The sequence below is a fragment of the Penicillium rubens genome, assembly GCF_028828025.1.
Source record: "Penicillium rubens strain IBT 27055 chromosome Unknown utg000004l_segment0_segment0, whole genome shotgun sequence".
NCBI classification, from domain to species: Eukaryota; Fungi; Ascomycota; class Eurotiomycetes; order Eurotiales; family Aspergillaceae; genus Penicillium; species Penicillium rubens.
This window is the reverse complement of record NW_026890602.1, coordinates 4,213,116-4,239,075: the sequence shown is the minus strand read 5'-3', so window position 1 is coordinate 4,239,075 and position 25,960 is coordinate 4,213,116. Positions and strand designations below refer to the sequence as shown.

Sequence of the window (25,960 nt, the reverse complement as noted above, 5' to 3'; positions counted from 1 at the left end):
AATCTCTCGTTTGTAGTGTTGCTTCAGCTACTATACTCGTACAGATGCGCTGGAATTCGAATCCTCCTATAGTGTGGGTATATATACATAGTTTGAAAGGTGTTCAGTCTCCCATGAGGCGAAACGAAACTCTTCTTCCCTGCATCGAGGGGGTGACATTTGAGGTATGAGCCGCCGAGACGAATCGCACAGGTAATTTGACACCAAGAATCGGACTTGATAGTGAGGGTGGCTATTACGTGGCCAAGCAGACCACCGTGTCCCATTAGACAAAGACTGTGCCTGAAAGTACAGGAAAGGCTATCAACAGCCCAGAAGGTCAATGGGATATGTATCCCGAACGGGCGATGACCTTTCATGAATGATGGGTAGACCAAAGTAACATGGTCTTTAAAAGATAGCTGGCGAGACCATACCGCGATCTCTCAGCCGCCCATAGACTCCTCGGGGACCTCCTGGAAAGTCTCCGGGAAGAACCCAGGCGGCGGCCATATATCTGCTATAGAAGGCGGATGAACCAGTGGCTGTGATGCGCCCAAACGATCCGGGTCATGACAGAAAGCCTGGAATGTACTATCATCCAAGAAGCCAAAATCCTTCAGACCGGCCTCGCGGTTCGTGGACCATTCAGTTGTATCCAGGTATGCGAGGTCTTTGAAGATGGCATCAATGTCACCGGCGGAAGTGATGTTTCCAGGTATCATTGGGTTTGAAGCTCCCGAGTCGGGAGTTTGAGGTTGTGGTTGCTGGTGTTGTGCGCTGGCTGCGGCATACATGGAATCTGCTCTGCTGCGCGGAGTGATCTTGTCTAGTAGGACAGACCGTCCTTCCCTTGGGTGGTGTGGTGATACGTCCATCATACCTAAATCCGTGTTTTCCATTACTGTGTCTTTTGGGGTCAAAGACTGCCCATCGACTGGCATACTGATGCCAAGGATGGAAGAAGTGTAATCTCCTTCGCCGTTTTGGGGTAGGCTGCGGGCTCCGCCTGGATATTGCATGGAGTCAGCCATGGGTGCACCGGAAAATGGACGGCCGACTGCCCCCGGAAAAGTGGATAGCCCCCCAACGACATCTTTGGAGTGCTGCCACCTTTCCACGGCGGAAACTAAAGATCCATAGGCTGGCCATACGGAAACGAAAGCTGCGGTTTTCTGTCGGAACTCGTCTGTCCACCTGGCAAAGGGAAAGGTGTCCGATGAGTCGACGATACTCCGAAGTCTGAACGCTTGCTCCGCCATTGTGCGAAGGCTTAGCTCGAAAAGCGGTGGAAAACCGCACATGGAGAAATTCTCCAAGTGTTGGGTGAGCATAGAGAGCCCTCGGTAGAGGAGCTTCTTGGCCCCCTCTGTGGCTGGGCGCTGGGAACGGTGCAATCCCTGCTCACCCGAGATCAATTGCAGATAGAGCCAAAGCAGAGTAGCCACATAGGTCAACCCCAGGTAACTCTGATGGGGAAGCAAGGCTGAATGCCGTTCTGGATAGATGCTTTCCGGTCCAATCAGGCGGCATCCCAGAGGTAGGCAGTCGTCCCACTGCTTAAGCTCCATGACCAATTGCTGCGCAAAGGTGGCCATATTATATCCCGAAGACACATGACGGGAGATCTTATTGAGAACACTCGCCAACTCAACCAAGCGGTTGAAGCAGCTCAGGGCCAAGAGTGGTCCTCGGCGTGGTGGGTTCTTGCTGCCCTGTGGAGCACCGGTGGGTGGTAAAACGTCCACCCAGGAGTTCCACTCCTCTAATCCGTCCTCTTCCAAAAGCCCCACCGCAGTAATGTCGCTTGGAGGCATGGCTGGACTCCGTGAAAGACGGAAAGAGAGCAATGAATCGACTACAAAGCATCCCAAGAAGACCGCTTTGCCTTGTCTGAGTTCATCAGAACGACGACTGTCGGACACACTTCCAAGACCCATGGCAATCGCCATGCGCACTGCCTGGCCGCTCAACAACCAAGCCGCGGTCCAATCTTCAAGGCCCATATTCACCAAGGTCAGCAGCAGCAATGCCTGGATATGGCCAGGTTCATAGCGCTCTTTCTCCGTGGGAATGAGATTCCGCGAGACGGCATAGTATTCCTTTGCCAGGGCGACCGTTCCAGCGGGACCTGCCCGTGAATGCGTTCGCGACTGAGTAATGGTATAACTCAAGATTGCCCACAGGGCGGCATGATCTCCGGACCCAGGTGAGGCCGTAGCAATAGAGAGAGGGGTGTTGGCGTAAAGGTAGGAAGCGCGAAGAATGTTATGCTTGGCCACCACGGGAAACCATGAATGCGTGACTGCAAAGTATATATCGAGCAGCTGCGAAGTCTGAGGTGGCAACTGCAGGGTATGTGGACTGGCAGCGGTCCCCCGGCCATCCGACTCTTTCGACAATCGAGCCCGCTTAACACCCGGCGATGCGGCAAAGGGCTCAACCACACGCGGAGCACCCGGATCGAGCGGGGTGGAAGTGCGAGCTACTCGGAACCCCCATTGACCGTCGGACCCATCATCTTGCGGGTTACGCGATCGCTTCCCGGTCGCTAGGCCTGGCGTATCTGAATTAGAGAGCATTTTCTCCAGCGCGCCGAAGAGCCGACTCGTTTTCCAAGACTCGTGTAGACTCTCGGAGGCACTATCGTCCGACCACACGGACATCAGCTTCTCGCGACGACCGGTGGACTCGGCGGTGTTTCCTAGCATGGCCAACATGGTATCCTCGAAGCCGTCGATGTTGCAGATCGACAGCGCCCACAGCTTTTCCAAACCACGGACGTAGCCCTCGGGGAGACCGCGTTTCTTCGCATGGGGGTCGTAGGAGCAGGACTGGCCCGATGCCTGACAGGCGGAACAAGTGGGACGAATGCCATCGCATTTATCCTAAGACCGGCGAGATATTAGATTGGGCGAATGAGATGTACGAGGAATGAACATGGCCGGGCGCGACTCACTTTCTTACTGCGACAGCGATCGCAAGCTCGGGAGACCCTCTTGCGCCGAGGGGCCTTATCCGATCCCTCATCCATGGAGAGGGGTTATTAGCGCGGGCAATACGCCATGTAGAGGAAATAAGGGGACCAGCAGTTCTCTCTCAAATTCCGAGTGCACTCGCGGAATTAGGAAAGTAATGCAAGGTCGGGTATAAGAAACAGGCCGAGACTCGGGAACAGTAAGAGTAAGACCAGAAATAGAAAAGTGGAGGAGCGGACTCTGACCCATTACCATGTTGCCTCGACGGCTGAGGTTACAGGCCGAGGAAGGGTCTCGGGCGTAAAGTTCGGGATGTGAAGGCACTCGGAATTATCGGGGGGATCTCCACGTCCCCACGAAGTCTCCCACTTGGAACATTTAGTGTATCGTAGTAGATATTTTATATATTTAGATATTCATATGTTCTTGTATATGAACGAGATCATTTCTATAGCAATTCTATAATTATATATCTCTCTTTTACCCTAATATTCCATGAGCAACTATATAACTACGTAAGTACCTAGGTAGAGTAGAGACTGATCAGGCAAGGCATCAAGGCATCAAGGCATTCCCGACGTATACCCGGAAACCCGACGCTTAACCCGATTGGGACTCTATATAACAGCTGTAAAACTGTAGAACCACCTACAAGACTGGGAGTATAGAATTAGGTCAAGCCTACATATAATCCATCCTGTCTCTATTGGATATTTCAGAGAATACCCCATAGCCAGGATACATGCAACTTTGACGTAAACGACTGGACTGAGCTTGGTGTGTAGAATCGACCATATCACGCATCCAGACACCAAGGTCATTCAAGGACACTGGCCTTTCTGGCCTTTCTGGCCTGTCTCAAAAAGCATCGAGAAGTCCCGCTCAATGGCGCTAAACTGCCCTTGGGGTGGATACTCGGATATTCAAATTCATCAGTCATTCATCCGACTGGACTCGAAAACAAATATCTAACCGTACGCACGCTTTCCAAGCGTGTCTCAGCAATCAATCCTGTTTTCCCGACCCAGGACCATAATTCATCCCATTGGGTGCCCAGTGGGTATCCGCATAAGGCGCATTATTTGGGGCTGCATACGGCCCATGCGGGGCCGCGTTGACCCCAGACATCATAGGCGGTTGGGCGGAGTACTCAGGAAGATCGCCAGGGGCAAAGTCACTAGGAGTCGGCCCCGTCGGCGCCTGCACTCCAGTGGGCACTCGATCGAAATGTGAGTCTCCCTGTGCCGAGTGCACCGTGTGCGTCAACATTCTCGCGCCCGGAGCGTTTGTCCGAACTTGCCCCGACATGATATCCTTGACAGGCACCTTTCGGCCATAGAATCGCTCATTCTCGTCGTTACGCTCGATAATGATGCTTCCGTCGACTTGCATACCGGCATAGAATCCCCGGCTCTTGACGTAGGTCCAAATCGGAGCCCGACGCTTATGCACCTCTGACTCCAGCACACCTCCGATTCCAATCGGTCCAGCGGCGACGGTGACTTCGCTGCCTAGGGTCACACGCACGTTGTAGAAGGCCTCCAGTGCTTCGTAGGTGTTGATCACCATAACACAGTCGTAGATATCCGCACCAACAAGGAACCCAACGCCCGCAGTATGCATCAAGATCCCAGACGGGGCACTCCACTCCCCCGTCTCAGGCATGCGTGCAATAAGCACTCCGCTACCAGAAGCACCACTAACCCACAGCCCCGTTCGCATCGCCGTAAAGATAACCAACCCCTTCGCGTCGCGGATGACCTCCTTTGGGATCTTCTTCAACACCTTCTGCTTCCCGCGAGGTCTATCAATCTGGTTCTCTTTTCTGTTCCCAGGCGGAAGCGCAACTGGCGGCGAATCCTCGACATAGACACCGTCTTTGCAGAAGCTCCGGAGGATGCGGGCGACTTTCTCGCTTTCCTTGTCGAGGGTCATAGGCCAGAAGGCCTCGGAGCCGAGTTTGTTGCTGAGGCGGTTGACGGGGGCACCGAGTTTATCGAGGGCATCCCAGCCTTTGTCGAAGCCTTTTTTGCCGTAGGTTTTTGTTTTGTTCCACATGCTTTGGTTTGGTTGGGTCATTTTCTGTATCTTCAGCGAGGGGTACTCTGGCTTGGAGGATGCACTCGAAACATAAACTACCTAGATATAAGCCACCCTATGAAGATAAGACCTAGATCGTGCATACCTAGTTAGTATGACCTAGCGTATTATTAATGGCTGCCTGTTGAGCAGTCCCTCGATTTGGCTGACAACCGCTTCGGTGTCCAGGTGCTATAAATAGTACCCGCTTCGTATTCGTGTTCATCGATGTGTTGTACATTCCACAATCAACCTGGGTATACATAACAATCAGTATTCCCAAAGACTCAGTCCAAAGACGCAGTACATAGCCTTAGTCGACTTCGTCTACTTTCTCGGCTGAATTGCCTCTAGCATACTCCATCATGAGAAATAAGCGTCAGGTCTTTCTTTCGCTGCATCATCGCAATTCTCTCTCTCTCGGAGGAAACAGACAGCGATTTGGCTACGCGGCCTACCACTGGGGGATTCTCATTTCTTCTAAAGGTCCCAGTAGGCCGGACTGCTATGCTTTTGACGTCAGCAATGGAGTTGTCCTCGATCCGGTGCATCGAGTCAATCTTAACGAAGAGGGCAATTGGCACTTTCGAGAGAAAGTAAACGATCCAGACCAGGACAGCCTACTTGGAAGGGTCATGATTGGAAAGGTGCCTCATGAGGTTACCTATGCGCAAATCCGCGACCTTCTTGAATCGATTCCACTTCCGCAAAGGGATGCTCTACCGGAACAAAACTGCGTCACTTGGACGAGAGCTGCGATTCGTAAGCTTCAGGAGAACGGTCTTGCAGAGCAATTCGATCTCAATCGGTTTATGGACGAGTCGCTCGCATTCGCAGATCAACGCTTGCATACCAGATCTACACCCACTAGCATCAATTACACTACCCGGCCTATGTGACTGGCGAAAGGCATTAGATTTGAAGTGGAATAACCGGTTGTATTGCAGCTCTATAGACAAGGACTTTCACCATAAAGGCTACTCATTCTGAACACCACGTAAAGGCGCAAGTCTTGTTCAGGTGTTGCACACAAAACGCGTGCAACTGGGTTCCAAGAGAGGTGACAACATTGGCCTTGCGCTCTCTAGGGGATGTATAGAAATGACCTGGAGAGAAAGTGATGAAGTTACAGAAATAGCGGACGAACTAGAGGAGAGAGAGAGGAGCGAGGAAGTGAATGGATCGTGTTCTATAACTGCATGCCGTGGACATTATAATAAGATCTTATAACCTCGATACGTTGATGGGCTTCGGACTATATGGAATCTTGAAGATATTGTCATACTTGTATACTAGACTAATAGACAAGTAACTAGATATCCTATAGCTCCTTATTAAAATGACTAAATCCAGCTTTTACTTAGTTCCATCTACCTCTCTTCGCTATTCTCTCTTCTACAATCCTAGCGGGTCCCACGTGTAGGTCTGTAATTGGCAATTTGGAAGAGCAGCGAGAGAGAGGGAACTATCGAGCTGGAATAGACTAGGCGAGGGGACTATTCGATCACTTCATGCAATTTCATGTAGTTTGAAGACTTCGATGTTGGTGAAAAGCGCTATAAGCCAACATCTACAATGTAGATGTCCATAAAAACAGTCCATAGAATCTCACATTGACCCTTTCAGATAGATTCCGGTATGGAAGTGATCAAGAGATATAGAATCGCCATGAGAGGGTGTGCAGTCAACTCCATTGCCGAGTTGCATAGATCTGGTGGAAAAGCCTTTTGCCGGAGACAATCCGGCAACCTCCCAGTTCCTCATTCCGAACATTTACCAACTCGGAATATCTGGGGTATCGAAGGTTGTGGGATTGTTATACTGACATCCTTAAATTACAGCCTACATTATCCTATCTATTATTCACAGCATTCTCAGCAGTCCTGCTCATCCCTTCTCAACCTCCTCAAAATCTCCCCGCATTACACCTCTGCGATTCTATGCCTTGAGTGCATCTGATCATGGCGCTCGTTCACTCGACATAGACCAATTGATCCATCACCTCTCACCATGCTCGATCCTAAACCCACTATTCCTCCCACGGCCGACGCCAAGTCCGACATCCCCGCATGTGCCACCAAGGAATCTTCCTCTCCCATGCTCCGCCCCGAGGCTGCCCCTCGCACATTTGCTCCCGATGCATCCCTCGTTCTGATCGGCATCCGCGGATGCGGCAAGCGCTCCCTAGGCTTTGTCGCCGCGACCGCGTTGAAGCGACGCTTCATTACCGAAGACCACTACTTCCGGGAGGTCACGGGCATCACGCGACAGGAATACCTCAAGCAGTATGGCAGCCAGGAGTTCCAGCGCCGCGACATTGAAGTCTTGAAGATGATGCTGGATAACCACCGCACAGGATGTGTCGTGGAGTGTGGGCTGGCCAGTCTGACGCGGCCTGTGCAGGATCACCTGCGTCGCTATGCCCGGTCCAACCCAGTGGTTCATTTGCTGCGCGATATCGATCGCATTCAGCAATTGCTCGGCTTAGAGGACCAGGCGGTGCGGTTGTTCCGGGAGGGGGACCCGATGCATCGGATCTGTTCTAATTTCGAATTCTATAATCTTGAAGATCGGACGCGTACGTCGGACGATGGGAGCCCAGATCGCCGGTCTGCGGATTATTCCTTCAAGTTGCAAGAGGTCAAAGAGGATTTTACACGGTTTGTGCAGTTTATTACTGGACTCGATGTGAATTATTCGAGCTATGACTCGCCGTTCGTTCTCTTAGAGACGCCGCCGGAACTGCGCTCTTTTACCCATGCTATCTTCGTGCGGTCTTCAGATCTGATCGTCGACAATGTCAACCTGACTGAGCTTGAGTCTGGTGGAGATGCCATCGAGCTGTGCGTTGATCGCTGGAGCCCAGACATGGCAGCCACCATCAGCAAACAGGTCTCTGTCCTGCGTCGAAATGCGCGGACGCCTGTGATTCTCTCCGTTGACGTCTCCTGTATCGGCACCGGCTCCCCGGAACCGGCCACCTCTTCTTCTCGGCTTTACTTTGATATTCTCGAGCACGGTTTGCGCCTGGGTGTGGAATATCTTGTTGTGGATCTGACTCAAGACCGATCCGGGCTGGCTGCGACCATCAGAAGTCGTGGGAATACCAAAATCATTGGGCAGCAGGTCTTTGAGCCATCTTCCCCCACTACATGGGACAGTGCGGGTTGCGTAGCCGTCTACGATGAAGCTGAAAAGCTTGGTTGTCAGCTCGTGCGCCTCCTCCGAGTCGCAACAAAGCGCGAGGAGAATGCCGCTGTGATCGAGTTCTCCAATAAAATCCGATCCCTCCCGGGAGATCACCCACCGCTCATCGCCTACAACATCGGTTCCCTGGGCCGTACCTCACAAGTGTTCAACTCGATCCTCACTGCAGTAACACATCCAGCGATCACCCAATCCGCAGAGAATAAACACGACCCACAAATAACCTCTCGCGATGCCGTCCGCGCGCTCTTCCAAAGTTACGTGCTCGACCCACTCAAGTTCTACATCTACGGAGAGAACGTCGCCTACAGTCTATCCCCAGCAATGCACAATGCCGCACACCAACACTGCGGCATGGGCCACACCTACAGCATCCCAGATTCGCCCTCTCTTGCAGTCTTAGACCGACTTGGCCGGGATCCACACTTTGGAGGATCCAGTGTCGTGCAGCCATGGCGTGTACAGGTATATCAAAAGCTCGCCTCGAAAAGCCGACATGCTGAAGCCATCGGGGCAATCAACACAATTATGCCGCTCCGCGGGCACGAAGACGGAACGATGTTCCCACTTCAGGAACAAGCCAGCCGACGCAACCAGGCTGGGCGTGTGCTGGGGTGGTACGGCGAGAATACTGACTGGGTCGGGATAATGACGTGCATCAGGCGACATCTCTCGCCGCGCAACGCAATCAGCGCAAAAACGACAGGCCTCGTTATTGGCGCCGGCGGCATGGCGCGGGCCGCCATCTACGCCATGCTTCGACTTGGATGTCGGAAGATCTTCATCTACAACCGCACGCAGTCGCGTGCCGAGGAAGTCGCGCGCCACTTCAACTCCTGGGCGTCGTCGCAGGTGGACTCGACTGAAGTGGTTCGTGTCTTGCAGTCACTTCAGGAAGACTGGCCTGCGGGCGTTGCTCAGCCTAGTCTCATTGCCTCTTGTGTGCCGGCTGATCCAGACCGAGATGAACCACCGGCGAACTTTGAGATGCCGGTGCAGTGGCTTGGGAGTCCTACAGGGGGTGTGATACTCGAGGTGAGCTTTTCCCCCTCCCCCGACATCTGTGTATTTCTTGTCACACGTACTAATCGAATATAGTTGGCCTATAAACCCCTCGATACACCACTGCTACGGCAAATGCGCCGAGTCCGGAGCGAGACTGGACGGCCTTGGGTCTTGTCTGACGGATTGGAGAATGTTACTGAACAGGGTATTGCTCAGTTTGAGTTGATGACAGGCCGCAAAGCACCTCGGCGGCTTATGACCTATGAGGTCTTACGCAATTATGTAGGTGACAATGGGCGTTTTGACGAGAAGACTATTCAGGCTCGTCTAGATGGTGTTGGGTCTCCGATGACTGGAAAGGAATAGAGGGTTCCAAGGTTGGAATGAGTATGATTATGATCTTTTCTTCCTGACTCTTTTTTTTTTTGTCAGTCATGTATATATAAAACAATCTCAAACAGTTCATATCATCATATCGCGGACTAGTGTAATCTCAATGGAACGTGCGCTGATAACACTCTCCTATCGGCACACCGCCCGGGCTTTCTTTTGTTTGGGTCTCGTCAGCTTCATTTCACTCGACTTCCCCTAAAGTTTCTTGTTCATAGCCATCTATAATATATTCAGATTGGCTTGAAAACGGCATACCATCACCAATGCCAGGGTTTTCGCCCGAGCAGCCCGACTCGATAACGGCAACATGGAAGAAACGCAAGTGGGACCATGAGGAGTCTAGGACTCTAGCACGTCCGTAAGTCTGACGATGTTTCTCTCAGTGGGGTGACAGATAGACTAATACGATACTAGACCAACATATGTCCCATCCTACCGAGTCGATCGGCCCGAGTACGATGGTAGCTGCTCATTGCCTCTATCACGACACCCAGACGGAACAGACATTTCCTTCCGACCACGCTGCCTCCCTCGCAAGCGCCGACATGTTCAAGGCCCTTACCTTACACTGCCATCCCATCAGCACCAGCATCAACATCAACTGCAGCAGCCACATGGTCTCCAACACCAACAATCCCCAACCCACCTCTCCCCAAACATCTACGGCACCCCAAACCAAGACCCATACCCACCCCCGGTCTCCCCGAAAACCCTCGTCCCCTTGCACTACCCAACCCAGCAATCCGCCTCCCCTTCTGCCCTCCGGCCTTGTCACATATGCCACCGCCGCCCAACAACCCGCCAAGTCCTCGACGCCTACGCAGATTGTGATCTCTGCCACGAGCGAGCATGCTTCATCTGTCTCCGACAATGCGATAGCGCATCCTGCGGCGGAGCTTTCGGTCTGTCGAAAGATTCAAGCATACATATGCACATGCACTCGGGCTCAACCGACGACGCCAGCTACGATGCCAGCGAGGCGGCCAGGAGGAAAATTTGCTCCGGCTGTGCTGTGGAAGAAGTCACCGACACCGGGGCGGAGATTGTCCGCTGCCTTGACTGCGTGCGTGGTGCAGGCTCGTGGGCTGCGGCGACTATACCGTCTGATTGGGCTTTGGACGATATGCAGCATGAGGATATGACTGGGTGAAGGCTATATGGGGTTGATTTCACCTCTATGGGGGTTGAAGATGGATATGACAGAATGACACATGAAACTACGGTATAACATTCTTTACAACCTCAAGGGTTGTTCTTGCTTCTCGTTGGGGAGTGGTTTTTTTTTTTCTCGGAGTTTGATATTGGAACTGCACTGGACTGGAGGAACTGGGATTGAGGTGGATATTTTTTTTCTTTTGGCATTTATATTGTACATGCAGCATGGCGAATTAACGATCTTTGGTTCTTTTATATCTAGCATATAGCATAATGATATCTGCCTATTTGTATACTCCTATCCTATGCGTATATAGACTACATAGACTACTCTCGGTTTCCATGTAGATGCGCATCTCGTCAATATTTGTTCCATAGTATCTACAGTCGAGATATTACCGTGTGAAATAATCAATTACTGATTAAATGCCATTAATGCGATGCCAGAAATGAAAAATATAAGACGCATGAATAGAGTAAGGGTATAGCCAAAATGAAAACCCCATGCTCATCAACATTCAAAATCCCCATATCCCCAATATCAATATCAATATCATCAACCCTCAACCCCTCTACCCTACCTACCAAACCTCATCTGCGCCCCAGCAAAGTGCCAAAGACCACGCATATACCCTTGGTACTCAACCGCCTCCCCATCCCCACTAAGTCCATGACTGCGTCCACCAGTACAATACATCTCTGTCAACCTCAGCTGCCACGGCGGATACCCATCGAGCTTAAGGAATGGGCCAAAAACAAGCAACAGGTCCGGCTCTGGTTTGAGCACCGTATCCGGTAGGCTGGGATCCATAGACAACGGCTGTGTGGTGATCTCGCTGATCTCCGCATCGACCAAATCCGGCGTGATATCTTCCGGGGAAAGCTTGCCGTTCTGGCTCATCTCCGCCAGGGTCTTGGTTAGGTCGACGAGGGTCTCACGGCCGTCCGTTGAAGAGAGAAGAAGGATTGTCAGGGTTTGATGCTGGGCTGTGTTGTCGGTGGTATTTGAGATGGGTGCGCTGCGGTGGACTGGGTGGTGAGGGGCGAAGACTTGGAGGATTGGTTGATGGCTGGGGGTGCCATAGTAGGAGGCGAGTTTGGTGGTGATTATTTGGTGCAGAGTTGGGATGCAGGATTTCAGGACGCCTTGATAGAGGTTAGTATTACTGTACAGCCTGAATATTAGAGAGGAGACCATTCATACCGGACTTCTCGTATACACTGAGCTGGGAAATCCCCGAGCACGAACTCCAGGCTGCCAATTCAGCAACCTCATCCATCAATACCGCAAGAGCGTCATCTTCCTTCCTAAGTGTGAGGATTGTACTCAGATGCTGCGGCAAGCGCTTGAGATTCTTCACATCTTTCCGGATCAGCTCGGGGGTGCGGTGGTGGTGATAGACGATTGCGAAAATGCGGTCGACGACGGCATGGTACGCTTGCAGGAGACGGACGACGATGCCGAAGATGATATGCGTAAAGGCATAGGCGAGGTAGTGGGTTTGCGACTTGAGGAATGTGCGAATGGGCGTTTTGCGTTGTGCCTTGCGGCGCTCGCTGGCAGTCGGTTGTGGTGCTGGCTTCGTACCTAGCTCGGCGGGGTCGGGGAGGTAGCCCTTGAGGAGGGATTCGCGTTCCGCTGCACTGAGTTTTGTGCCTCGAGCGCGTAAGTCGTCGCGCAAGATCTCGCGATCTCGTTGGGAGACCATTGTGGTGGGTGAAGGAGGGAAGTGGAGGTGTGTGGATGTTCTGCTTGTACGGAATAGCTGAACAGCTAGATGACTGTATACAACTGGATACTAACGATTAGAGGTTCTTGTTGTTATGGCTATTTTCGAGGTATCTCAAAGTATTTAAAGTATTCTTTCATTTCTATTTCTATTAATATACCAAGTTCAGCTTCAACTGAATATCTCTGCCTAGTATATAGAAATAGAATATGTGCGTGGCAGTAAATCTCCCCCGAACCAAATCCGTCACCCCTCAGCCCTCAGCTTTCCCCGGATTCCTTCTCTTCCAATTATTTCCCCAACGGTCTAAGGGAGAGGAGACACGGTTGTCCAGCTCTGCAGGCAGCTCATGCCTGTCCACTATTAATCGTGATGGACAATGCATCCATAAATACAAGCTCCGCCCGCACCGTCTTCCCTCAAGGCCCCAGTTTCACCCTCGAGGACTTCTCCAGTCGGGACTTCATTGTCAAGGAGTTCATTGAATCCCTCTCCGATGCTGCGATATCCAGCCGTCGCTCGCTGGCCGGTCTCGCGGGCGCTGCCAACCAACCCTTCGATCCCAAACCCCTCATCCGCACCTTTGAAAGCGCTCAACGTCGCCTGAGCGAGCTTTCCGGAGACCTCGAGCTCCGCGAGAATGAACTTTCAGCAGCTGTCCGACGGGCAGAAGCGCAACACGGCCAGAACCTCAACACTCTCGGCCAGAAGCTCCGCCACACCATCGAAAACTTTCAACAGCTTGACACGTCGCTAAATGCCCCCGGCCGCGAGAATCCAGCAGGGACGGGGAATATGGCAGTGGAGACAGGGAAGCGCTTAGAGGAGCTAGACCGACAACGGCGACGAGCTCTGGATGCCCATTTTCTCATCCAATGCTGGGACGGTGTGTGCAACCGGGGCGAGATCTCGCTATTAGAGAGCCTGCGGCGATCTGGCACGGGAGAGGCCAAGGTGCGCTCCGCACATATTGCGCGCCAGCTGCTGCGTATTAGTCAACGACTAGATCCGCAGAGCTGGCAAGAACATAGAGTTCGCCCCAATGGTGGATACGGAAATAGCTCCTCGTCTGAGGATCTCAGCGAGAGCAGCACGCCGCGGCGGAACACGCGAGAGATTATTGAGAAGTTCTCCGAGACATTAGAGAAGGATTTGCTGAAGCAGTTTGACGATTTCTACCGCAAGGCTAACTTCGATGGTATGAGGGATTGCGCGACGGTGTTGCAAGACTTCAATGGCGGTGCCAGTGTTATTGCCTTGTTCGTCAACCAGCATCAGTTCTTTATCGAGCGCAGCCAGCTGGTAACGGAGGAAGTCGGAGGCGATCCGGAATCGTGGGAAAAACTGGCTGATCCGGACGCGGAGCTTCCTGGTGTTGAATCCAGTCTCCAGTCGTTGATCGATGAAGTCAAGGTTGTGGTTCAGGACGAGTCTGCCATTATTCGGCGGGCCTTCCCCTACTACGAGCAAGTCCTGGGCAAGTTCTTACAGCGGGTCTTCCAGCAGTCTATCCAGCAGCGCCTGGAAATGGTACTGGAGAAAGCAGCCGGTGTATCATCACTAGCGTTCCTCCGTTGTCTTCAAAGCTCACGTGGCTATATCGGTGCCTTGATCGAGGATCTGAAGTCGCACGGGTTGACCGAGCATCCGGAACCTGTTTCTTCGCAGACGGCTATATTGCTAGATCAGCAGCTGGAGGAGCTTTTTGTTCCTTATTTCGTTGGATCGTCTTACATCGAACGCGAGAAGCGGACGTTAGAAGAACTTTTCAATGCGGTCTTGTTCAAATTCACCTCTTACCATGCCCGCCGCAAGAAGGCGGCAACAACCTTCATGGCCTCGTTATCCCGGGCTGGGTCAGAACTCCTGTCGACTACACGCGATGCATTTATCAGCCGGTTAGACTCACCAGAGGTCTCACCTATCCAGCGAAAAGTCCTGCTCGGCGTAGCCAAGGTAGGCGATACGCTGGAGACAACTCGGTTGACCGAAATCAAGCTCACAGAAGAAGATGGACAACCCAATCTCGGCGACGCTAAGCGGATGCTCAAGTGGCTGGCTGAAGCTGTGGGCCGAGGACTCGAGCTCAGTGTCAACAGCGACACCCCCAAGGATGTCTCCGCCTTGCTCAACCTGCTTCTCCTCGCGATGGGAGAGGGATACGTGGATGTCTGTCTAGACGCCGCTCTGGAAGCGGCTACGTCACAAGAATCCAGCAAGGCCGAGCCCGACTTTTCCTACCTCTTCTCAGCTCGCACTACGATTAGTATTACCACATTGATGGTGATGTGCATCCATGCGGTCCTTCTCCCTCTATCAGCCGCGAGCATCACCACTCGCCGGGATATGGAAAAGCGCACCAGCCAAACCACCTCGCGCATCGAGGACAAAATCAACACTATCGAGCAGAAAACCATTGACGCCACATTCGCCTGGGTCAGCAGATTGCTATCTGGCCAGAAGAAGAACGACTTCCGGCCTAGAGAGAGTGATAACACCGCATGGTTAGAGATGCTACACACTCCCGTACGTTCCATCCAACATTCAACCCTTAAAAAAGCCCTACTAATTCCACGACAGACCTGCGCATCAATCACCTCATTCCTAACACGTCTCCACAACATCGCACGCACCTCCCTCCCATCCAGCGGCGCCAACGTGCGCCAAGTGCTGACCGAGATAGCACTCGGAATCCGCGGTCTCCTCCTCGAGCACTTCAAGCGGTTCTCCGTCAGTGGACCTGGCGGGCTAATGGTAACCAAAGACATGACGCAATATGCAGACCTCTTCAGATCCTGGGACATTGACGAGGAAACCAAAGGCCCCGGTGGCGCGCTGGACGTGCTACTGGAAGTTGGTAGTCTATTCGTGATTGGCCCCGAGGCTCTCCGCGAAAGAATCCGCGGTGGTGCTGCCAGTGGCACGACTGGCGGATCTGGGGGCCCGGGACGCAATCCTACCCAGGAGGGTAAATTGAGTGTGCAGGAGGTGCGGGCTTATGTCTCGCGTCGCGAGGACTCCAATACTTTTGCTATGCAGCAGGTCCTTAATGCATTGTAAGGGGGAGACTTTGTTCAGGGATGTTTATACCCTGGTTTTTGATTTGGTGGGATCGTGTTGCTTCTACTGGGGTGGGGGATACATAGACCGGCGTAATGATAATACATGCATTGGTATTGGGTTCTCGTGATATATTGCATCTCTATTCTTCTGTGATTCCTTTGACCAATACGAAGAGATTCATGCACCTAGAAATTCCTGTATATCATGTAGGCACACAGGCCCTGCGCGTGTTGCACGGCGTCTTCTGGAAGGGCCTGTATGAAACATCCGGAACATGCAATCCCCCTTTCAGGGGCTATAAATCCCTTCCTCTTCTCAAACTCCCTTGCTGTCACTCCTCTGTCATAATTCTTTCTGTACCTTTCCACGAGAAATACCAGTGTTGGTATACTGTCGGCATATCCCGATGCCACTTCCCAATACAGAATCCTGTCGATGCGGGTGTCTGCGCATGATTCTGCATACTCCAGCGCTGGCTATCTGCGTGGTTTTGTATTTATGACAGCCTGGTAAAATGGAATCAAGCCTGGCTGCCTGCTGGCTGTCTGTCCCGGTAACGCAAAAGCCGGGTGTTGACATGGCATCCTGATATCAACCAGCCCGCAAGGGAAAGCCTACTGCTAGTTGGTGGTATTATAATGTGTTGGATATACATGTTCCAACCGACAGTCATTCGCATAATGGGTTCATTTGCGACAGGGTCCCAGCAGAGCCGTATGAGTTCAACGGAGTTGATCTTTGTGGTCAAGGGTCGTATTCGAACTTTGCCAAAAGTATGGTCTTGATAGTCTTGACCTGTCCCCAGTCCTCTTCTAAGTGATCGTCGCTAACGCTTCTTCTCTATTAAGGATAACCGAAATGAAAAACAGAAGGCAGAGATCACATTATCTTGATCGACTGAAAACCCACGCATACATTCCCTTCCCTACCTGAGAATGTCTATATATTGGTCACTTCTTACCACTATATTTATTTATTCAAATACATAAGCCACAATAATGGACTCTTATTGCCGTCTGTGTCCCCCTCTCATCACTACATTGGTGTGAGCCTGCTGATGGTTTAATGAATCCAGCTCTACGGAGGATGACTACTAGACAGTGGATGAGAGAGGGTTCCCGGTTTCTAGGCATTGAAAACTCCCGTTCTTGTCTTGAATCATGCCGATAGCAGCTCGTTGGCGTTGAGTGGAAGAATGTGTTGCAACATGGAGATGTCCTCTCATCTACTTATAACCGAAACGGTGCAAAGGAAAAGCGAGGGGCAATAATCCAAGACCGCCAACGTGTTGAGCTGTGAGTATTCCCAATATCCTCAAGTCTAGACCAGAGACCAGGCTAACAAGCCGTTAGAATACCCGTTCGACCACGCAGTCATAGTATGTTATCGGATATACTAGTTATGCTTAATACTAACCAGTCATTACTAGGACGTCCCAAAAAGTGCTAGAACTTGCCCGTACTGTGATCATACAGTGTAAGTCTATTCCAATACAGACTATAATTCTCAAAGCTTACCGGTTTACTTCTAGTAAGACGGGAGGGGGGCCACCCTCCGTAAGCACATAAAACATCATGTGGTAAGTACCACTACTATTATTCCTACCATTACTTCCCAGTACTGACTATTAGATACGCTAAAGATAGCGGGAACCAGGCTAGTCCATTCCATCGCTATCGCTCTGGCCATAGCTGTCGATTCCCTCTTTGGAATCCGTTCATTCTCTAGTGTCCGGACCTTCTGCTCCAACTATCCGAGACTTGCACGTGTGCGGTTTGTTGTCCCGAGTCCCCGGGCAATTCGGATTCACTGATCCTGTGTGTCTGGCGTTTGGGGTTGAGCGAGATCTCTCGCAAATTCAGCCTACCCTTTGCATTTCCTTTTGCTTTGATGTTTTCCTGTTTTATTGTCTCTCCTTGCTTTTTGTGATAACCCTATATAAAGCGCTTCTCCATGTTGTTTTTCATATTGTATGTTCGTTGATGAGAGAGCTTCACGATCTGCTAGTTCTATGGTAAATGTGCTTGTTTACAAAATACTCTGCTTCTTGGCTATATATCCAAGATTCTATGTGTCTAGATGGTCTCTATAGATCCACCCATATCCACACTTTGAATAATAATAATAATAATAATAAAAGTAACCATAGAACAAGCCAGTGAAAGCCCAACCTTGGACCAGGAACAGGCTAACTACCTAGCAGAATACTACCTACCTACCTCGGTAAGTGCCAACAGTGCCTACTCCGGGACATACCTAGGTAACTAGTTACTACCATAGGTAAGTAGCTATAAGTGGAGCCACGTGTTTCATGCCCTAAAATTGAGATAAATTTGAGATTCATACGGACTATATGGAACAGTATCGGAGGTAATCTGGGAATCTTCCCAGGTTATATTCTGTTCCAGTTCCTGTTTTGGCAAGGCAGATTTACATTTTATATACCAATTCCATTGGCAAAGTTGATCATCCCTGATCAGCCTGATCAGCGTCTTTGAAGTGTCAATCCGGCTTCTAACCGAGAGGGCTAGAACTTTGGAGAATTCTGAATTCTCTTCCTATAACCATTTAAGAGTTGTTTACAATGTGAATGTTAAATACAGAGTAGCATTCGGCCAACTATCCTAACCTGGATATACCCTTTTTTTTTCTTTTCTTCTTTTCTTCTTTTTTTCTTCTTTTTCTCCCCTTTCAAGGTCTGCGGCTGAGCTGTGGCTGAAAAGAAAAAAAAAAAAAAAAAAAAAAAAAAAAAAAAAAAAAAAGGCGGGCCGACACTCTCCCGGTGAACTGCCAATCTTGGAAGGTTCGAAGATTCCATCTTGGCTTTTAGCACTTTTCATCTTCTCTCCCGATTTTTCTTTTCACTAGTATGTTATACAAATTACAACCTTGGAACTTTGAAGCCCTTTATGTATTTGTTCAGTTCGTGACTTAGAAGGACTAAAGTGGCCTCACCGTATAACATACTCCGCTTCGTACGGCACTTCGTCTTTCGGCACAGATTCCCATCCCCACTATAATTACGAGATCGAGTACCATCAACCTACCAGAGACAAGCAATTGGAGGTGAGATGCAGCTAACTTTAGTTCACCTGGCTAGGAAGGAACCATGGCGATCACTACGCTAGATTTCTGTGGTTCGTACGGCTCTTCATCTGCATGAGGCTATAAAATCTCTGAGTACTCCACTGCGCAACTTGTCCGAGCACCCGAAGATGAAACACTTGGAGGCTTGGGCATTGAAATGCTCTGTTATTGTAGTCTTTGGTAATTTCCAGTCGAACATGCTCGAAACAATAGCTACCTGGATATTCTATAAGAACTATATGGGCATTTTATGTAAAAGCATTGGGCCCAAACATGAAGCGGGTCTGTGGTAGGCCTGTTCGAGAACTCGACTCACGACCCGTATTGGTTTATTCTTAGCCATCTCCATATTTATATGGTTCTTCTCGCAGATGGTTCCTGCAGTTCCTGCATCTCCGGAAAGATTTTGCAGTACTCCGTAGTATATCGTAGACAAAGACAAGACCATGGAAAAGGATGTCATGCTACTACACCATACTTCTAATATGTCAGCCCTGATTCGAGAATAACGAAAATAATTTGCCAACTATCAACATCCTCATTCCCTTTTCCAAGTCCTCAGGTCCGAGTTGTACTAGTCTGGCTGTACTAGTATGCCCCATCAGATCTAGTCTCACAGACGAAGACGCCACCCAACCTTGGCCCACTGTCTCAGGCAAGAGATTTACTCCATAGAGATCGTGAGTAGAAAGGCTATTTCAATAAATAGATGAACACCCTCGGGTCTCCTTTCGTAGCGAGATATTCACACTTCCACTGGTGACCTTGGGTTGCCGTCCTTTCATTCTGATTACTATACCCTTGTTTATGGTTGTGAATTGAGTATATATATATCTACAATGGCTGAAGAAAACCCTAGAAAGTCCATCGTGGAAGATGTCTTCATCCCCAAGGAACTACTTACGACTGCCAAATTCAACTCGCCATGGGAATTGGCTCGATGGGAACAGTCTCTCCCCGATAACGACCGTATAATATCACTTCCAGAGCCTCGCACCTCTTCCAACCGTCCTCTGAGTCTTTCTGCTCTGCGATCAGTGGCAAGACCGAAGTCTGCAATTCGATCCCGTGGACGCAGTGATCCTCCTGCTTTTCAGGGTATGGAATTGATATCCATATCTATGGCAAAATTATATCAAATCGATGCCAAAGTCTTATATACATCAGCTAACCCCATCCCATTCTTTAGGTACATTCGACTACTTTGAAAAGCCCGCCACATTCGAGCCCCCCTCTCCAATCCCCGAGAAAGGACAAGTAACACCGGTTCAGAATGCATTGCTCAGTCCTCAACCGCTCAGTAAGACCAGCTCTCAGACTATCAGCAGCGAGCAGAGCCACCTGCAAGAAGTCTACGAAAAAGCCAAACTGAGAGGCGTGGCTATCCAACGAAAGCATTGGGTGCGGTTATTATTTGAATACAGCATCTATGCGCTCCTCGTGCTGTTTGTCTACTTCGTCCTCGTCGGTATGCCATTATGGAAAGGTGCCGTCTGGTGGCTGTATTGGGTTGTTCGGACCAAGTTCGTTATCACAGGAGGATACGCAATTATCATTGGTCTGGCTGCATTGTAAGTGTCTCTTCGGAAACCCGGTTGCCTTTCTTGCCCTAACCAAACCAGATATGCCTTCTGTCCTCTGTTGATCCTCTTCGAGAAAGATCCTCCAGCCCCGGACTCTGAATCTGAATCTGAATCTCCAGACCTGGAAAACAACATCTCCAAGGTAAAATCAACTGCTCTCCTCATCCCCTGTTATAAATCAGCATCAATCGTCGGCGCAACCCTCGAAGCCGCCTTGAAAATCTTCCCCAAAGAAAACATCTTCGTCATAGCAAATGGCAACTCCAAAACCCCCCTCGACAACACAGAAGAAGTCTGCAAACCCTACGGTGTAAACCACCTTTGGGTACCCATCGGCTCGAAGATCGTGGCGCAGTTCGTCGGCTGCTACGCAGCCAAAGACTTTGAAAATGCCGTTCTAATCGATGATGACTGTCTCCTGCCTCCGAACTTCCCAATTGTCAGCGACAGACTCAAAAAGAACGTCAAATGCATCGGGTACACAATTAAAAGTGTCGGCCCCAATTCCTCAAAGGGGACATTCTGCCAACAGGCCCAGGACCTCGAGTACAAAATGTCCGGTCTCCAGCGTGATTTCTTCGGGAAATTCGGAAGCGCTACCTTCCCCCACGGAGCTATCTCGCTCTGGAATATCGAGTTCCTAAAACAGACATTCCATGAACATCCCGGTTTCTCCGTGTCGGAGGATTGGTTCTTCGGTGATGCATGCCGACGTCTGGGTGGACGCATTACTATGTGCTCGCAGGTCTTTGTCGAAACCGAGACCCCGGCTTCGGTGTTCTGGAGTGGTTCTGGTGGTAGCCGTGGTGGGTTCGGCGAAATGACCATCTTCCAACAGCGGTTTAAGCGGTGGAATTTCTTCTTCGTTGTTGGCGTGTACTACGACTTGAAGTATATCTTGACTAGCTGGAAGCTGGGTTGGTGGGAGTTTGGTGCGAAGTTGTGTGTTTTTCAAGAGGTATATGACAGGCACATCGACCATCTTCGGCAATTGATCTATAGCTAACATCGCCCGCAGGTCTACGAAACTCTCATCTACCTTTTCGCCCCCTTCATCCTCCCAATCTCATTCATAGTCCGCCCCTCGTTCTGTGGAATGCTACTCGGCGTCACTATCGCGATGTACATCCTCAACGTGATCATCTTCAACGAGATCCACCTCCGATTAAAGAAAGAGCGCGTCGACTGGAAAGTCCTGTTGTTCTACTACACTTTCTACAAGATCGCACTGACGGTCGTCAACGTGTTCAGCTGCTACTGGTCGCTGTATAAGTATGCGCGGTACTTTGCGCAGCGGCATCCAAAGGTCATCGAGGACCGGGATGCAGTTGAGGTGATCCTCAGTCTTGAAAAGGAGTCGATTTCGAGGAGGACATCAGTTGAGGATGATGTTATTCCGCTTGATGGTGCTCTGGGGAGAGGCGTTGGAAGGAAGTTGACGCTTACAAAGGTTCAGACTGGCAAGAGGAAGATGACAGAGGAGTCTGAGAAGGGTGGCTGGGTTTGAATATAGGTAGATTTGGATATAATAATAATATATTATAGATTGTACATGGATAGAGTGGTGCATACACACTTGCAACATCATTTGATATGAGACTTCCACTAGTTTCTCCGTGTACAATTGACATCCCCACTTGAAACCCTCTTTAATATTGATTGGCGCTGTCTCCCGTTATGCGACGAAAGCGATGACGATCTATCAACTATTTAGTCTTTTCCGAGGGTCGCTAGACCGGTAATTATCATCCAACGGCGGAAAATACCCCGGCCTTCTTACACATCTTCTGTGGTCTTATCTAGTTCAGTCTAGTTATCATCCACGGACAGTCTACCCCGTACTCCTGGTACGATTAACATTAATCCCCCTGACATGGGCCTGAAGTAGACAGCATGGCCGTGGACTGCATCGCCAACACGGGCACTTGCATCAGATGTCTATCCTCCTTGAAGCTCACAGGAACCACTCCCTCCTTCTACTTCGTGCTCTGTACTCTGTACAGTATCAGCGGTGAACATCCCACGCGTTTGCATCCGATCGTAAAATGGCACTTGCAGATGATAGATCATACCTGAAACCTCGATTTTGCACGCCTCGGCGAGCCACGAGTCCGGAAGGGATGGGCTCCTCGTTTGTCTTATGCGATTGAAGTTGTATGCATTAGCCCGATGCAAGGAGGAAAGGGATTGGAGTCCTTGATATGGGGATACTCCGTGCTTGAAGTGGTTTTATTATATGTTGTACAATGGTTAAAGGCTTTTGTATTTTATTATTTTTATTGAATTCCGACGATGTCGATCATTATGCGAGTGCTATCGGAGTATAATCGATCTATATTCTTCATCTCAAAACGAATCATTGGTAATCTCCGGATTAGAGTCTCGACTATATTTAATTTAGTTGAGTTTGTTATAATGGCATAGATGGAATGTATATGAGCTGTCAGGTACAAAGTAGTGTAACATCTTACTGAGTATGTCCATTAATAGTGTTAATAGCGTTAATACACAGAATATACAGAGTACAGAATATACCAAATTGGGCATAAACTGCCGTTTCAATGTTCTTTGTTCAGTGGACCCAAGTCATCCCTGTGTTCTCATTGGATATGAAGTTATTTGATACATCACTTTTTCTTCCCCCAGGGATATTATTCTCGTATCTTCTCGATTTTCCCCTCATGGCGGAGTATTGAGTCGACTGATAGACAGGGAACAGGGAAGAGCACAAAGGAACCGTTTCCAATTTCCCAGTCTTCCCATTTCTAAATTTGCTCCCGGTCTAGGATATGTTTCAGACTGGAAATCAGCGATCTAAGTGGAGCTGAACATGATCTCCTTACTGGGGCCACGTCAAAGCGAGGCGCGTAGTGACTTGGCTCAAGGCTTGGTGACTTGAATGACAATAGGGATGGATCGATTCATACAGATTGGAATGCGATCGATCAAGAGTTCGTTTGACATGTTCGCATGAGATAATAGAGGGGTTCGTGATAGATCATATAGAGGGGTATTGAAGAATATACTATGTATGTATGTATGTATGGACGTATGTAGGGAAATCGAAGTATCACAATCACAAGGCGCTAATGTACAGCATATCCTGTCACAGATCAAAGAAGTTTAAAAGATATCATCGGTGTGTGTATATATATATATATATATACTTGAGTAGATCTCCTCTTTTCTTATTTTACTTCTATTGGGGTTGTTCTGTTAAATTGTTGTATACTACTTGGTATACTGCTCGGTATCCTTATACTTGAACTTCTTATTCTATTCTATTAATCCTCCCTATACTCTCGATATCCCCTATATCCCTTATATTCTACACAATGTCGGAGGACTTTGAATCATTGCCTCCAGCAGTGAGAAGAAAGGTAAGGGCTCATTGCTGATTTCCTCCCTTCATCACTCCAGTCTTCCTCACACCGTCAAACGCTCGGACTTCTCATTTCCCTCCCCAATAGCTCCCTCCACAGAGGATCATCTTGACCCCATTGGGCCTGATTCGCCCGTTTTCTCCATTTTTTCTTTTCCTTTGTCTACCCTTGCTCAATGATTGTCTGTGATTGACTATGATTTACCCCTGAACCCCCTCGGTGGAGGCTGACAACCCGCACTATCGTCCGTGGCGCCCACTCACTGTCTCGTAACATTGGCTAGCTGGCCAATGCTAGCCAATGCTAGCCAATGTTAGCGCATGGGACGTTATTCGCTCCACTTCATTCCCCCCCCGTATTGCCTATCCATTGCTGTTCAATGTCCACAGCTGACTCAAACAGTTCTTCTCGAATGTCGAGCGTTTGCGCATCCGGCTAGCTCAGAGCGATCACGGTTCCCCTACCTGCTCCACGTCAAACTATCAGACCGATAATCGGGTCTATCGAGCCCCTCGTCTTGGGGACTATCACTCGCGTGGTTTACGGACCGGATCAAGGAAGCGAGGGCTCGAGAAACGTTCTTCTCCTTCCAAGAAATTACGCAAACCCGGCTCTCTTCAATTGGCCTACCTGGCCGCCCAGGCGGACTCTCAATGCTTCCATTCTCTCCCCGCTAAGATCCAACAAAAGCTTTTCTCCCCCGAAGAACGTAGACGTTTGAGGAACGCTTATCGACAAAGTCTCATCTACGACGCTGCCGACGAAGCTTACCGTCGAGATTCCGGTCGAGACTCAAGGAAATCTCGCCCTTCCATTGACACTCATCCCTCTCAAACAATTGTGCCTGTTGTTCAGCCCTCGACCGCCTTCTATTCAGACTCCGACTCAGACGACGAAGACCCGAACATGGATCAAACATTCCATGACAGCTTCCGTTGGCTCGATGAGGATGGCGATCTTGACTTGTCTCTCGATGAATACCACGCTCATGTGGCGGACGCTGCCACGAAAAAGAGAACCCGCCCCTCTTTCCGCCGCTCCTTGTCCTTTTCCAACCACCTTCGCAAAACATTAGAAATTACACCCACTTCAACTCGAGGACTCCCGCCTGTCAGTCAATCGCAACCTCTAACCCCTCTCTCCAACCGGACTTCTGAATCGCGCCCATCATCCAACCACCGATTCCAACATGGCCCCAAATCTTCCACCTCGAGCATCGACCCCTGCGCACAATACTACCAAGACCCCGACGCCCGATTGAAATTGCGCGTGTACCTGGCATCCCCACAAAAATTCGACGAAGCAATTGAATTCGGATTTCCCTCGCTGGATCAAAACAATAAGGAGAATATCGGCCCAGAACCCACCACACCAAAACCAAGCTCGCCAAAATTCACCCTGGTCGACTGGGACTTTGGCACATTCTTCGAAGATGACGATGGCACCATGGTGGGGAGCCCAGGAGGATCGGTGGAAAATGAACCAATCCGTTCGCCCGTGCTCACACAGCGGGACGCGCCCCGACCCTCCATGGAATCATCAGCTCTTTTCCAGCGACGCCAATCCTGGTTGCCTGGGGCCAAGGGAGTCCCACAACGGCTTCCGGGAAACCGCGAGATGACTCTCAAAATGACCCTTACTCGGCCTGATCTCCGCACCGACTCTCCCACACCTCCAGCTTCTTCCAAAGAAAAGGAAGATCCCTTGCGATTGGCTGAACTTCCACCCGCGGACCGCAGCCAGTCGATCTGGGACTCGGACTTGGATGAGCGAGGTGTGGTGAGGAAGATGTGGCGCAAGCTCCGACGCCGAGTTTGATTTAAATGTCTCGACTTTGATTGACTTCCGTTCATTTTATTTTTAACATTCCTTGATTTATTCCCAACGCTAAAGTGTTGTTGTTCGTCTGGCGCGAACTCATCTTTCGTTCTATACCATTCTGAACGTCCTTTCAGGATATCCGATCCTTGCATTTTGAGCGATGTCTTCTTTTTACACGGGGGTCCTCGACATTTTTATGTACCTATTTAGCAGTGTTTTTGTACATATAACCGGCTGCTTCATGTCAATTGATTCAAGAGACCACATTTTCCACATTTTCCACCTTCACCATCTTCAGGGGGGTTGTTTTGTAGACCAACAGACTAGTCCCAATTGCGTACTGTCATCCATGGTTCGCTGCCAGTAGACTTGTTTTGCAACCATGGTTCAGTCGATAGGGCCATAGGACCGATAAGCAATTCACGTGACAGAGAGCTTCATCCCAAGGCAGAGGCCACGCAGCTCCGTCATCAGCATCACTATCTTAACTCACGACA

The 25,960-nt window shown here is 50.0% G+C and overlaps 9 protein-coding genes across 9 annotated transcripts; 6 read left to right on the top strand and 3 right to left on the bottom strand.

Annotated features, from left to right (window-relative positions):
• Window positions 1-425: 425 nt before the first annotated feature.
• On the bottom strand, window positions 426-3,013 carry N7525_011539 (putative C6 transcription factor; the record flags this gene model as incomplete). Its single annotated transcript, XM_002560465.1, has 2 exons — window positions 426-2,867; window positions 2,939-3,013. 2 exons carry the CDS (start codon window positions 3,011-3,013, stop codon window positions 426-428), a joined length of 2,517 nt encoding a protein of 838 aa, XP_002560511.1.
• A 949-nt stretch (window positions 3,014-3,962) lies between these two features.
• On the bottom strand, window positions 3,963-5,036 carry N7525_011538 (DUF500 and UBA/TS-N domain protein; the record flags this gene model as incomplete). Its single annotated transcript, XM_002560466.2, has 1 exon — window positions 3,963-5,036. One exon carries the CDS (start codon window positions 5,034-5,036, stop codon window positions 3,963-3,965), a length of 1,074 nt encoding a protein of 357 aa, XP_002560512.2.
• Window positions 5,037-5,401: 365 nt separating this feature from the next.
• N7525_011537 (uncharacterized protein) lies at window positions 5,402-5,935 on the top strand (the record flags this gene model as incomplete). Its single annotated transcript, XM_002560467.1, has 1 exon — window positions 5,402-5,935. One exon carries the CDS (start codon window positions 5,402-5,404, stop codon window positions 5,933-5,935), a length of 534 nt encoding a protein of 177 aa, XP_002560513.1.
• A 1,111-nt stretch (window positions 5,936-7,046) lies between these two features.
• Window positions 7,047-9,614, top strand: N7525_011536 (repressor protein; the record flags this gene model as incomplete). Its single annotated transcript, XM_002560468.1, has 2 exons — window positions 7,047-9,278; window positions 9,342-9,614. The coding sequence occupies 2 exons, from the start codon at window positions 7,047-7,049 to the stop codon at window positions 9,612-9,614; spliced, it is 2,505 nt and encodes an 834-aa protein (XP_002560514.1).
• Window positions 9,615-9,904: 290 nt separating this feature from the next.
• N7525_011535 (uncharacterized protein) lies at window positions 9,905-10,791 on the top strand (the record flags this gene model as incomplete). The annotated part of the gene is made up of 2 exons (XM_002560469.2): window positions 9,905-9,999; window positions 10,056-10,791. The coding sequence occupies 2 exons, from the start codon at window positions 9,905-9,907 to the stop codon at window positions 10,789-10,791; spliced, it is 831 nt and encodes a 276-aa protein (XP_002560515.2).
• A 582-nt stretch (window positions 10,792-11,373) lies between these two features.
• Window positions 11,374-12,505, bottom strand: N7525_011534 (ditrans,polycis-polyprenyl diphosphate synthase; the record flags this gene model as incomplete). Its single annotated transcript, XM_002560470.1, has 2 exons — window positions 11,374-11,942; window positions 12,001-12,505. The coding sequence occupies 2 exons, from the start codon at window positions 12,503-12,505 to the stop codon at window positions 11,374-11,376; spliced, it is 1,074 nt and encodes a 357-aa protein (XP_002560516.1).
• Window positions 12,506-12,898: 393 nt separating this feature from the next.
• N7525_011533 (exocyst subunit SEC10) lies at window positions 12,899-15,586 on the top strand (the record flags this gene model as incomplete). Its single annotated transcript, XM_002560471.2, has 1 exon — window positions 12,899-15,586. One exon carries the CDS (start codon window positions 12,899-12,901, stop codon window positions 15,584-15,586), a length of 2,688 nt encoding a protein of 895 aa, XP_002560517.1.
• A 3,929-nt stretch (window positions 15,587-19,515) lies between these two features.
• Window positions 19,516-21,766, top strand: N7525_011532 (uncharacterized protein; the record flags this gene model as incomplete). The annotated part of the gene is made up of 4 exons (XM_002560473.1): window positions 19,516-19,774; window positions 19,866-20,247; window positions 20,299-21,217; window positions 21,278-21,766. The coding sequence occupies 4 exons, from the start codon at window positions 19,516-19,518 to the stop codon at window positions 21,764-21,766; spliced, it is 2,049 nt and encodes a 682-aa protein (XP_002560519.1).
• A 1,828-nt stretch (window positions 21,767-23,594) lies between these two features.
• Window positions 23,595-25,460, top strand: N7525_011531 (uncharacterized protein; the record flags this gene model as incomplete). The annotated part of the gene is made up of 2 exons (XM_002560474.1): window positions 23,595-23,639; window positions 24,045-25,460. 2 exons carry the CDS (start codon window positions 23,595-23,597, stop codon window positions 25,458-25,460), a joined length of 1,461 nt encoding a protein of 486 aa, XP_002560520.1.
• Between the last annotated feature and the right edge of the window lie 500 nt (window positions 25,461-25,960).